The following is a 14,747-nucleotide window of genomic DNA, read 5'->3' as shown; positions in this document are numbered from 1 at the left end:
CACAACTTTTATTTCAAGCAGCTTTTTTCTCAAGTTATCACATTTTTTTACAGTCACACAAGAAAGCCAAAATTAATATACATTGTCAGAGAACCTTTGACTGTCAAATCGGAAGTACTTTATACGAAAAATTAGTACAATACAAAAAATATATTTGCGTTCATTAAGTGCTCAATGTATGAAAATATAATAAATACACAAACTTGTCAGTTAATTCAAAACTATTTTGAAACTGATGAAAACATAACAAGACCATAAATGACAATAAAAATGAGTTAAATCCTCAGATGTCACAGTTATATCCTAAAAAAGCATTAATTACAGACATCCACACCAAATCACTAACACTACTATTAGGAAGAAACAAATACTGTTACGAGATAGATACTTAAAAGCATTCACTTAAACAATAATGTCATAAGGGTGACCAAGCTTAACACGCTAAGTATTTTTATATCCCCTCAAAACTAATTGGAAACATTGTTAGCAGTTACGCATAATGCATATAATCCGGATCTATTATCCTTTCAAACACTTTAGCAGCAAGTTTTCACTTTTCTTGAGACACAGGATATTCCTCATAAAATTCTCATCACAGTGACAGCATTGTATTATAGTTTACAATCATTTGTAGAGAGTCTATATTGTAATTTTTCATCATTGATATCAAACAAGACAATTAATAGCGGGAAAATTAATGTGAAAATGTGAGAGAGAATAACAAAATATTGTTATGCATACCATGAAACAATGTATTATAGTGGATAATAAGGAGATATAAAATTAATATCAATATTATCATGAATATCAAAATGAGTTAAACGATTTCTTTCCCCTCATATAATGAAGAGAACAAGACAGTGTGTTGTAATGTACACTAGAGAAAGATAAATCACTGTATTTTCATAGATACCAGGAGAAGACAGCAGCAATCGGCAAAGAAAACAACAATCTCTTGTCATTAATATCGAAAAGAGGTAGTAACAATCTCTTGTCATTGATATCGAAAAGAGGTAATAACACTCCCTGTCATTGACATAGAAAAGAAGTAATAATCTATTGTAATTGATTTCAAAAGGAGGAAGTAACAATTTCTTGTCATTGATATCGAAAATAGGAAGTAACATCTTGTCGGTGATATCGAAAAGAGGAAGTAATAATCTATTGTAATTGATTTCGAAAAGAGGAAGTAACAATCTCTTGTCAGTGATACCGGGAAGAGGAAATAACAATCTCTTGTCAGTGATTTTGGAAAGAGGAAGTAACAATCTCCTGTCAGTGATATCGAAAAAAAGAAGTAATAATATATTATTATGAACATCAGAAAGGAGAATAACAATGTCTTATCAGCGATATCGGGAAGGAGTAACATTATCTTTTCATAGGGTATTAAGACATAATGATAACGATGTTTTATCATGGATATCAGAAAAAAATAGAACCAATGTCTTGTTACAGATATAAGGAAGAAAATGTACCATTGTTTTGTAATACCAGATAGGAGAGATAATAATTTCTCGTTGTGAATAACAGGAATGGATAAAAAGGTCTTGTACCATGAATATTAAGAGACAGTAACAATGTCTTGTCATGGATACCAGTATGAGAAAACAACATATTATCACAGATCTAAGGAGAATAACAGTTCTCCATGAAAATAGAAGAAAAATTAAGGTTACTAAAATATTATTGAAAATATTGAAATAAGAAGAAAAAAATGCAACTTGGTTTTGACCTAACAGTCGTATCATGCTGGTGAGATGTTTCATTTTTACGACAATTATTTTCATTAACTTATTCAGATTAATATTTCTTATCAAGCCTATTTTCAACTTCTGGCTAAGAAAAAAAATGCGATTATATATTCCATAACTTTGTTTTTTTTATTTGTTTTTGAATTTCACGCAAAGCTCGAGGGCTAGCTGAGCTAGCCGTCCCTAATTTAGCAATGTAAACTAGAGGGAAAGCAGCTTGTCATCATCACCCACCGCCAACTCTTGGGTTATTCTTTTACCAACGAATAAAGGAATTGACCATCACATTATAACGCCCCCACGGCTGGGAGGGCGAGCATGTTTGGTGCGACCGGGATTCGAACCCGCGACCCTCGATTCCATAAATAAGTGGAGTTGTAAGTTATCAGAATGGGAATGTTTTGGTCCTAGAAAAGAAAAGATTCAAAATATTTCTATACATCTCTTGTGGACTCTAACACAGATACATGCCTTCAGAAACTAATAATTACCAGTATACATATATTTCATAAAAGAGAAAACTTGAAAACCGATATATACAAACTGGGTGTACATGTGTAGTAGTATTAATAATGACCACTAAGTATGTTCATTTCTTGCTTTAAAATACCAACATTAAATGTGCATTAAGCTATGTTGATAAAACATTTAAACTGAACATTATAATGAATCTGTTGAAAGCACTTAATTTACAGATCGCGTGAAACCTTTTTATATTAATTTTCCTATTGCCTGTCTTGTTATTTCAAGATCAGTTCAATAACCAAGGATGCAATGCTGGCGGAATATTGTTCCGGTACTTGAAATTAGAGTACGAATCTCGACAGTTCAAAAACTACAAATATGTATACAAAGTTCATTCAGTGGCTTTCATAAACAGACATTCAGAGGGCTAGAGAACACTCCAGCTGTTTGCGATCCCCCGTATAAACTACTAGAACTCTCTCAGACCGCCCAACACACATTCTGTTACTCTCCCTCAGGAGTTGGCATCAGGCACAATACCACAATTCCAGTTCAGACTGTTGAAATGGTGAAATTTTTTCATGTGGTTATTAAGACACACAAATATCATATTAAAGCATTTAATAGAAGCACATTTCACAATTACACTGTGTGTTTAAAACACAACTATTTAAATATATTCAATATTTACATAATATACAATGAAGGTCGCTTTTTTTAATAGCTGTTCATTTTGGCAGGACAGAAAGTATGCAAGATATTATAAAAGTCAAGGTTGCTAATGCTGTATTCAGTTAGAAAGATGGTAAATTTATAAGTTATGAAATGTTAAAACTTAATTTAATATTTTTGATTTTTATTTAATAGACAGTTGTTGTTTTCGGTTATTTGGTTGCCCTGCTTTTTATTTTTAAAGTTGTTTTACGCGTTTTCATTTTCGATGTTGTATAATTAGTCTCAGAAAATTAGCGTTTAATACATTTTCTTCATTTAACATAGACTCACAATAACAGAAAATAGCTTTTGAGATTTTTACCCTTATGATAAAAACGTAAACAATATGTAATCAAATATTACAAACAAAATATAATTATATTAAAAACACAAAGATCTCTTTAAGTATACTTAATCAACGCAGAAATGCACAAATAATTTGAAAAATAATGACACAAAACACGATACACAACAATAACCATTGAAAATATTTTTCACGAAACTCTGACCAGAAGAATCACTATGAAAATTTCACTCATGTGCTAATATTACATACTCTAAAATTATTCAACGAAAATAGTCTATATTAAGTTATATGTATATATGAGCTTTTACTTGTAAAATAAGTATTGTTAGCAAAAAACAGTATGATCCGAACATACGTAACAACAAGATTATACTTGTTGGTTTGTTTCAGAGCAAAACTTAATTCGGCTCCTTACTATGTTCACCGCGAAGAATTAACACAACTATATTATCTTCATAAAATACATAAAGACGACTGTTTTAACTAAAGTAAAAAGCACCACAGCGGGCTACCTGCACTATGCTCAACGCAGGGATCGAGTCTCGATTTTTAAGCTTATAAACTCTCAAGTTAACCGTTGAGCTGCCAGGAGGCGAAGAAGACAGACATTTACATTATTTTAAATACGTCTCTACAAAACTTATATTCGTGTGAAAGTAAAAAATAGAGAAAGTAAATACTAATTTGTTAAGCAAAAAGCTACACTATTGGCTATGTGTGCTCTACCAACCACGAGTATCAGAACCCGGTTATAAGCGTTATAAGCCTTTAAACTTAGCGCTGATTCACTAGAGGGGTGGCATAATAATTATAATGTATTGTATACAAGTGTTTCAAATGTGTAAAAGAACAGTAAAATATGTTTAAAAATCACGGCCCATTTAAAGATTTAAAACACAACTGTGACTTTGTTTCAACATAAAATAATGTAGCTTAATAAAAACCATATAAAATACATAATATAATTAATTAACATTACGGAAAAACGAAATACAATCAGTACACGCTTATTTTGTCAAGTATGTATCTTAAAACTAGAAAAATATAATCGAGAGATACTTAGTTTTGTTAAAAAAATTAGTCCGGAACAAATAATACATCCTGACCATGGTAACCGTTATTTGGTTATTTCCGTAAATAAAAAAATGTATATCAATAAACTTATATTTATTAAATAATCATTGCAATCACAAAAATAATACGATCTGTACCTACGTATGTAATAATAATCTTATATTTGTTGGTTTCTTTCAGACCAAAACCTGACTGGACTATTTAATATTTCCACCGAGGGGAATCAAACACCGCATTTTAGCATCGTAAACTTACTGCTGTCCCGCCGGAGGACCTTCTATTTGTTAAAAAAACCCAAAAAAACACACAAAATATAATACAATCCGGACCTAATTTTGTAACAATAGGTTTTTCTTTGTTAAATAGTTATTGTACACACAGAACACAATACAAAACGAACAAACATACACTGTAGTAATTAGTTTATCTTTGTTAAATAATTATAGTACATCCAAAACATTGTACAAATGGAACATAAATATGTATCAAAGGACTTAACTATCGAACATGCATAAAATACTACAATCTAGACCAATGTAAGTAAAAAATAAGATAACCTTTCTTAGATAATTATCGTACGCACAATAATTTGTATAATCCAGAATGTCTTCTCGTTCAAAATTTAACGTATGCATAAACCATTATATAATTCTGGCCTGCTTGCCTCTGTTGTGTTCACGTCGTCAATACTAGAATTTCAACTCGCTTGATCTGGTAAAATAATTATTGTATATACACGAAATGTTGGTATCCAAGTGCTGAAGTTGGAGACATCGAAGTAACGGACTTCTCCAAAAATGTCAATGAAATTTTCAGTTTTAACTACAGACAATTTTAATACCGAGAAATAGAAAACGGTTAGAATTTTCTTCATTTAATTTCTAGTTTTTGTTTATTTATTTTTGAATTTCGCGCAAAGCTACACGAGAGCAACGTGCACTAGCCGTTCATAATTTAGTAATGTAAGACCAAAGGGAAGGCAAATAATCATCACAACCAGCCGCCAACTCTTGGGCTACTCGTATCAACGAATAGTAGGATTGACCGTCACATTATAACGCCTTACGGCTGAAATGGCGAGCATGTTTGGTGCGACGGGGAATCGAACCCGTGACCTACGGATTACGTTAATATCTAGTGTCCTGTGAAAAATGTTGGCACGATCAGAGAAAGTTTCCAAATTATGTTCTGCTACTTGAAATGACGACTTGTCGTCACTAACACCAAATATACAGGCAAATATTACTTACTTCAATTTACCATAAATTAGCTTACATAAAATGTATAAAATAAAATCATATTAAAACTTTTAAATATAATCCTTTATCAAATTCTTTCTCAGTTCGATTTCAGTGCGAAGTTAAAATAGTATGTACATAAATTCTAAAAAGTCATATATGTAACACATTAACGTCAACATTGCCCGTTTCATATTTTTAAATAGCAAAAAAATAGCCTTCAAAACAGGTAAAAAATTCTCTCTAAATAGTTCTGCAAAATATGAAGGGAAAAACAGATACAATAAACGAGTATTAAAGAAACAATAAAAACAAACGTATTATTAAATTTGACCTCACTAAACATCGTATGGGCCCAACTTGCTGATCAAAACTACGAAAATATCACATTATAATGTGGTTGGACGTTAACAAACTTACTCCGCCCCAAAACAAAACAGCAAACAACAATCAGGACCTAAAATATTTTAATGGATCTTTAGTCCTTGAATTATGTGTGAAAAGAAAATTAACGAAATATTGTGTATTAAATAACCTATTCGTTCTACGATAAGTGAATGAGCAGTTGGGTGTATTACCACGAATTACAATGTTGGCTGAACACTTAAAGCCTTATTTGCACATTAAGAGTCTAGGACCACAAACTAACAATAAAGTTCACGTACGAGTAACGTTACATAAGAATTAAATATTCTAGGTTTGCAAATTCACTTCAGTCGCAAAGTGTTACTGGGTTCCAAGGTATTTGGTGAAGCTACTTAACTATCAACACATCACGGTCTCTACACAGGATTTCAATGAACCTTAATTACATAAAAAAACAAAAACATTTTTACCTTTGACCATTTATATAATATTTTAACCTGTTGAACCTTAAATAATGTTTACTACTTTTTGACAAAATAATTCTCATTTTCTCTAACACTCCACACATTTTAAAAACAAACAGAAATTTCTGTAGTAAAATATCCAGGATAAAAACCTGACTGGATGTTAACAAAAACTGACCGGTAGCCTTTCAATTCATAACGTTCATATGCGAAATGACTTATTTCATTATTATATACTTAATACGTCCAGCAATTATTTTGAGAAATGTTTGTTTGTTTCTTTGTTTTGGAATATCGCGCAAAACTACATGAGAGCTATCTGCGCTAGCCGTCCCTAATTTAGCAGTGTAAGACTAGAGGGAAGGCAGATAGTCACCACCACCCACCGCCAACTCTTGGGCTACTCTTTTACCAACGAATAGTGGGATTGATCGTCACATTATAACGCCCCCACAGCTGAAAGGGCAAGCATTTTTGGTGTAATAGGGATTCGAACCTGCAACCCTGAGATTATTAGTCGAACGCCTTAACCTCCCTGGCCATGCCGGGGCTTTGAGAAATGTAAAGACACAATAATTAAGGAAAGGTAAATATATAGCCTCATTTTATCACATTAATTTTTGTAGCGTATCTAAAGTAGGCTTAACAATGACTAGTTTCGTACATTTTCACAGCTTGCTTGTGATTCTGTGTCAGTTTACCTTCAAATTATTTCTTATTTTCTATGTTAAAGCTACGGTTACTAACTGTTATTCATTAGCGAAAGAGAGAGGGATCATATTCTTTGTGATTAATAATTAAATGTGCACAAAATACACTGTGATTTGTGAACTGTATTTTTTAAATACTGTTATATATAGTTAGGGTTGATATTAGACTGACTGACATCAGTCTCACTGTCTTTCATTTTGAGACAATGGAGGCCTTCTTTTAGTTCCATATTTGTCAGTTAATGAAAACAACTGAAAACAGGAAATATACACTTGTTTTAGCTTGAATTCACTTCTTTAACACTGATTGCTGAAACACTGAGTACAGTTATCACAATTAGACCATAATTAAATACATAAGAAAAGCTGGCTATGAAATTAGTCGCTATGAATTCTACCTAAAAAAAACACACAAAAATTCTCGACTTTTAAAGCTTTGAAAAAATTTCATCATCGCGAAATTTATTAGCTTTTCTTTACTAATTCATGAAACCGGCTTAAATAACATACGGGCTTTTTTCTTTTCTATAACTGAGCACTTTATAATTTCACTTGCTTTTAGTTTCGCACTGGTTACTACTTGAAAGTTAAAAAAAAAACACGTCATAATCGTTACTGAGAAATTTGTCGGATCTATTTTTTAACTTGTCCACAGTTATAGCTGACTCGACTTTGTGTATTTACTGGTTTGGAATCATACAGTCGAAATTGTTTTTTGTTTTTTTTTGTAACCGACGTTTCAATACATCAGCTAATCTGATCAACTTACAATTTCAACACTCCTCTATGGTATCAACTTACAATTTCAACACTCCTCTATGGTCCAATTAGCTTGAGTTGCTTCACGAAAATTAAATTTGAATATCAACTGATCTTTTTCTGGAATTAGTGCTATGAGAAATGTCTGGAAGGGAACTCATAGAGTTTCTGTGTTTAGCTCTAGCATTAAGTAAAGACTCAGATCCACTACCATTGGACAAGGGGTTTGAAGGTTGAGAGTTGACATCTGACCAGGCTTGTTTACTGTCGATGAGCTTGACTTGAGAAGGGTCCGTCACGCGATGACGGGACAGGAAGTGTTCCAGGGTGTCCCAACCTCCACCGACACGGACCATCACGTGACGACCTTTCAAGAGCTGAAGCAGAAGGGAAAACTGTTACCCCAATTCGTGTACAAACACACACACAGTTGTTCTAACACATATTAAGGTATACACATAATGTTTTTATTAAAGTAAACGAAAGCTGTTTTGGTGAAACAGTAAAATACGCGAGATATAACTTTTAACTTCTGTTAAAAAACACAAACAGTGAAGTTAGTTTCAGTGAAAAACTATGAAGAATTCATATGCTTCAATTTATTTTTCGATTGAGTTTTTCTGCACAGTAGTTTAAATTTTACAAAAAAATGCATACAATCTTAAACTTTTATTCTGTCTAAAGCATTGTTTTATATAAGTATGCATTCAGTAGTGTTACAATATTTAAGTTTGTTTCAGTATATCTATTAAGAAAAAAAATTCAAAACCTACTCGCACAAACACACTTTTCCCAGCAACGCTGTATCGGCCTTCAGAAACCTTCTTTATCTGAGCTTTATCTTCTAAAACGTCATCAGCTATTTGCATCACCTAAAATATCATGACATTCGTATGCACGTTAATACTTAGATAGTTTCTATACCTTAATAAATGGCGAGCAATTATGTATCAGAATACAAAAGTGAAATAATCAATGCTTAATTTGGAGCGGGAAACTTCTCGAGGAATAAACGTTCCTAATTTTCTGATTAGATTATCAAAATGGATCACAAAAGAAAGTACCACTTCTTTCAAAACTACAATTTAACAATTACAAATAACAACACTAAACAGAAATCGCTCAACGTAATAGCATCTGTAACAAATGTTTGACCATGAGAATAAACACAAAATTATTTTAGTTTTTAAAAATTATAGAACTTTTGATATTAAAGGAATAAAAATTATAAATCCAAATTTTCAATTATAAGTTTCTTTCTATACTTTGAAAATTCGTATTTTATGTGAAACATTGAACGAAGAAAATGTTTTCTATATATAGTCCACTACGATAATACATACACCTATGTTTACGTTCGGGAATATTTTAAATACTTATTGAAATATTTACTCTTTGACTTGTTTATTGCTACGCGAAGAATTATCTTTACTTTCTTGATCACGGATATCGAAACCTGAATTTTGGTGTTCTAAGCCATCGGCCTTAACACTGAGCCACTCATGAATAATATAGTTAGGTATCTATAGAAACATTATACAAGCTTATCAAAGATATATGCAGCATTACTATGTATAGTATCACCCATCGTGAAAACAGATGTAGACATTATATCTATTATTAAAGTGTGTAGCATGGACTTTCACTCTCGAACACCTGGATCACGAAACATTCGAAGTTCAAATTTCAATAGTGTCCATGTAGAAAAAACCTATGAACTACAAAATCTTTCTGTTCGAGAACTATATAGCCTCTCACTTATAAAGTTTTGAATGGTACATACATCATTATTTCCGTAAAATATACTACCTTTTTGTCCAAATCTGAAGACTTCGGCCGAGGTTTTACGGGTGTTTCATTAGACCGGACAGGACTTGGAAGTAAGGGCGGACTAACTGAATTCTGACTTGAAGCGCTCGCTACAGAGTCTGTTGAATCAGCACCGGTGCACATTGGAGTGGGAGATACACTAGAAGAAGAGTCATCAGTTTTAGGCATAGGGACTGGCGATAAACTGGGTGGTGTGCATTCCATTCTTGGTGAATAGATTGGAATTAGAGATGGAACTGGGGAGATGGACTCTGAGTCCGAGGCTATAGTTGATCCCGTTGATTCATGTTCGTCTATCTCCTTCTCCAACTTAACTAGTCCTGGTGGCTCGATGCCATACTTTGAAGCAATCCTTCCTAGCTCCAAAAGACACAACACCACAGCACGAGGTTGGGTGTGTAGTACTAAGTAAGATAAATAAAGTATACACATACGCGAGACTGAAGAAACGCCAAAATCTTATCACACAAATTACGTGAAAAATTGGATCAGATAAAGAACTAAAAATCATGATATTTCGAAACTGGGTTGTCCATTTTTTTTTCAAATCAAAATTCATTCAGGGAGACAAGAAGTCAAATTCAACCTTAATCAAATGTAGCTAGTTTTTAAATCTAACGTGATTGAAATATGTCTTCATGCTTTTCGAACCTAATGTTTTTCAAGAAACTTCTCGATTTAAGTTGTTTTTGTTTCAAAGCTCAAATAACAAACGATTCTATCAAACGAAACCTATTTAGTTATCTCAAACTTAAACCTACGTAATATTTATTAGGGAACACCTACACAGCACACATTTCAAATATACTTTAACTTTTACGAATAAAACTTACCTAAGCCTTCAGATTCAAATATAACAGCTTCACGCACACCAAATTTTCGGCACCACTTAAGGAAGTTCTCCGCATTTTCGCGGGCGAAGAAAGATTTCGATCTTGCGTTTTCCCAACATTTAAACGACATTTGTGGGACAACCTACAAAATATTTATTAAGTTATCGTTAGACGTAAAATACTAAACGTCAATGAAGTAAAGAAGACAAAATTCAGGGTACGAAGAGAGATACTGATCTGAAAAATTTGTTTGTTTGTTTTCGAATTTCGCTCGAAGCTACACTAGGGCTACCTGCGCTAGTCTTTCCTAATTTAGCAGTGTGAGACTAGAGGGAAAACAGCTAGCCCTCACCACCCACCGCCAACTCTTGGGCTACTCTTTTATCAACGAACAGTGGGATTGACCACCACAATTAACGCTCCCACAGCTGAAAGGGCGAGCATGTTTGTTGTGACGGGGATTCAAACCCGCGACTTTCGGATTACGAGTCGAGTACCTTAACCACCTTGTCATGTCAGGCCAGAAAAGATAGAAAGGTAGGAATATAAATGTTGATAAGATTGTTGTTTTCAACATGAAATGTTAATAAAACGCTTTGTTGTCTCCCAGTAGGGCAGAGACAAGTTTCCCGCTTCTCACCACATAGTTAGGGGTTTGTTTTCCACCAGTAGACACAGCGAATAATCCTATATAACTTTACTCTAAAACTAGTAAAGTATTTGTAAGTCGGGGAAACACGCAGGATATCGATCTTAATGGTATCTCTACTTCATTTTCATAAACTAAATAATTTGATCGAAGACAGTCTTTCATGATATCACATTGAAGATTACTGGTTTTATGTATATGATTTATAAATGGTATGACACTATCGTAAAGTTTGTGTTTAAGGTCATATTGCGATGTGAAATTCAAATACCCCTCTCGTGAACTTGAAGCTCCTCCCTTCTTGGCACGTGTGTTTTGTTTATTTCGTATTCAAGGTTTCCAACTGCAAGGAAGGAGCTTAGCACTTAACAAAGAATTTTTTAATCAACGACAATCAGTGACATCTGCTTGTCGAATGGCAAACATTGGAGTCGACACAAAAGGCCTATAATTATTACGTATTTAATTTCTTGCACCATCTGAATTCATTGAATACTAAAATTCAGACTAAAAATAAATGAGAAAACGCTCATTTTTAGATGCTTCTATTACAACAAAAGAACCTCTTAAAATTTACAGGATGTACATCTGTATATACAATATTTTATAATAACCGTATGGAAAAGAACGGATGAGGTTTGTAATTATCGAAATCTTCAGCAAGGAAAATAGTATTTTGTAGTTCTGCAGAGGAGTTCAAGTGGTGTCGCTCCATGCTTATCGACTACAAGGGCCTGGTTTTCAAAAACATTAGTGATGTTTGGTCGATGTGTGCGTTAATCCACTTTGTGTCGTATCATCACACCTGCATACACCATTCAGGGTGGAAAAGTGTTATTGACAATAAAAACAAATGAATGCAGAAGGCGAAAAATGGGGAAAAACAATTAAAATTGACACAAATTAATTAATTAACCAATATTCAGTTTTGAGCTCATAAGTTTTAAACTGGGGTTTCTTTGTTTCTTGTTAAGCACAAAGCTCAGCAATGTGATATTTGCCCATCACAAGTATCGAAACTTGGCTTTTAGCAATGTAAGCTCTCAGAATTACCGCTGAGCCACTGAAGGGCATTAAACTATATGTGACAAAAACTTAGGTGTCAGAACACCAGAACGCAATACATAGTGATTATAAAACAGATAAACACGTGGATGACAATGTCAATGTCAAAGAGGCCAATACTCGCTGGTGAATGTAACATGTCTTTGGCACACAATCCCAATATGGCCAACTTTAACACTAGAAGACTCGTGAAAAACAAATAATTATCTAAAACTGTCTATATCAGTATTTGGAATCTGCAAGAAGATATCTTTGCGCCAAATCTCATGTAAGTCCACGAAAACCACGAATTGTGCTCTCCTCGCTGAGAAATTGAGCAAAAGACAAAAATTTCAAACATGTCTATATTTCTGTTTAGTACCTGTAAAGAGTATTTTTATAAGACATTCCATGTATATTGGTCGAAACAAAGCTAAGTAATTGACCAAGACCCCTAAAATTATGGGTTTATTTAATCTTTTGTTCCCTCCCTAAAAATGACCAAAAAATGGCATATTCTAAATTTTTTCTATGTACATGTATGGAACCTGTAGAAAAGTATCTTTGTACCAAAAATCATGTAAACTGAGAGAAACATGTCAGAATGACTCAAAAAATCCTAAAATTATGCTTTCTGTAGTACTTGAATTCCTATATTTTCTACAACTTTGCACCAACTGACCCTCCCTCCACAAAAGCTCAAAATGGGCAAATACAATATGTTTTCTATCAAAGTGTTGGGCGTTTGAGAATTTAAACTTGCGTCAATTGCTATCATGATTGCTGTAAATATGATCGTACAGAAGCTCAAAATATAGATTTTTTTCGGTTGTTTGACCTTTGGCCTCATAAAAGTTTTCACAAAAACTTAAACTTAAAAATGAAAAAAGTGTCTGGATATTGGATCAAGCTTCATATTAATCAGTGAAGGAATGACAATTGATTGAAACGTTTTCGGAAGAAGAAGAAAAATATAAAGAAGAATTCAAAAATAGAAAAACAGCATGTCTACACAGGGAGACTGATAAGTACATAATGTTTATTATTGAAAATACTGTATTACATTATTAAATTGTATGCAGTGTTGTTTAATTTTAACTTATTAAATTATTTTGAATTTCGCTCAAAGCTACTCAAGGGCTATCTGCGCCTAATTTAGCAGTGTAAGACTAGAGTGAAGGCAGCTATTATCACCGCCAACTCTTGAGCTACTTTTTCATCAACACGCAGTGAGATTGATCGTAACATTATAACACCCCCATGGTTGAAAGGGCGAGCATGTATGGTGCGACCGGGATTCGAACCCGCGACCCTCACATAAGGAGTTGAGCGCCTTAACCACCTGGCCATGCCGGGCCCAGCTGAACAACGTTACTACGCTATGCTGTGAATTTAACAGGAAAAGAAAGATGCTAAATAGAAGACGGAACAGTGTCAACTGTTCTACGTTGTTCGACTTGTATTACCTTATACGATGGCTATTTTACTTCAACTATCGTTAATTATATATAGAGGTAAAATGCTCACGCGGAGGCAGAAAAAAAACACACTTGTAACGAAATAAATATAGCTGTTTTTGATGTTTCTCACTTTTGAAATATTAACACGCTTAGTTGGAGAATAAAATCGTACTAACGATCTAGACTTACACGTTCAACATTGCCTGTTAGTTTAGAACCAGTTTTACCAACATGTTACAGTGTAAAGGTACAATAATGGTTATTAATAATAGTGAAATAGTTTACTTACACAAAGTTATATGAACCCATGACGACTTTCTTAATGTACTTAGCAGACAAAATTGTCATTACGTGTTCGTATTATTTGGTTGTTTTTGCCAATACCTGCACGCAACAAATACGTGGATGGAATATTTTATTGATAAGTAAAAAAAAACAACACAAGAAACTGAGGATAGGTTTCCCATTTACTACACATGTTTGTTTTATAATTATCTCTACGCAGTAGAGAGATCTTGACATCATGTATAACAATAGAGAAACCTTGCTGGAGTAAATATCATACAGTGCACAACAATCTTTCTACGTCTGGTATCACCTTTATATGCTTCAAAGTTTCGTTACATTTATTTTAATGTCATACAAACATCTTACTGCATTAGATATCCTTAGCACGCCACTGAAATCTTGCCACGTACAAAACAGTAATCTGATTACAACAGGTATCCTTATCACGCAATACATATCTTGCTACAGCAGATATCTAACACGATACAGACACCTTGCTGCAGTAGAAATCCTTAACACATACACTACAGTAATCTACAGCAAATTTCCTTACCACACATCTTGCTGAAGCAGATATCCTTAGCACGTTACAACTTGCTACATAAGATACTTTTAAGGCGTACACTACGGTAATCTTACTGCAGCAGGTATTCTTATCACTTAACACATATTTTTCTTCATTAGATATCTTTAACATGCTACAGACGCTTTGTTACAGCAGACATCTTTAGCATGTTACAGCGGATATTCTTAGCACGTTACATATATCTTGTTACATCAGATATTCTTAAG

At 33.4% G+C, this 14,747-nt stretch overlaps 1 protein-coding gene across 4 annotated transcripts in view; it reads right to left on the bottom strand.

The window, feature by feature from the left end:
- Positions 1-14,747, bottom strand: part of LOC143256713 (growth arrest-specific protein 2-like) — a 37,048-nt gene continuing 22,301 nt past the window's right edge. The window contains exons 4-8 of one of the 4 annotated variants that reach the window (XR_013031447.1): positions 10,515-10,656; positions 9,661-10,085; positions 8,625-8,723; positions 4,456-8,228; positions 1-2,161 (exon numbers count right to left, since the gene is read on the bottom strand). Coding sequence is in view for 1 of the 4 variants with exons in the window: in XM_076514319.1 (XP_076370434.1) it covers positions 7,944-8,228; positions 8,625-8,723; positions 9,661-10,085; positions 10,515-10,656 (951 nt within the window). In the remaining 3 variants the exon portion in view is untranslated. Of the gene's footprint in view, positions 8,229-8,624; positions 8,724-9,660; positions 10,086-10,514; positions 10,657-14,747 lie in introns of all 4 variants that reach the window. The other 3 variants (XR_013031446.1, XR_013031448.1, XM_076514319.1) reach the window with 3 other exon arrangements.

The sequence above is a fragment of the Tachypleus tridentatus genome, chromosome 7, assembly GCF_004210375.1.
Source record: "Tachypleus tridentatus isolate NWPU-2018 chromosome 7, ASM421037v1, whole genome shotgun sequence".
Taxonomy (NCBI): domain Eukaryota; kingdom Metazoa; phylum Arthropoda; class Merostomata; order Xiphosura; family Limulidae; genus Tachypleus; species Tachypleus tridentatus.
Note: the sequence above shows the minus strand (reverse complement) of the source record. Positions and strands in the feature narration are given on the sequence as shown.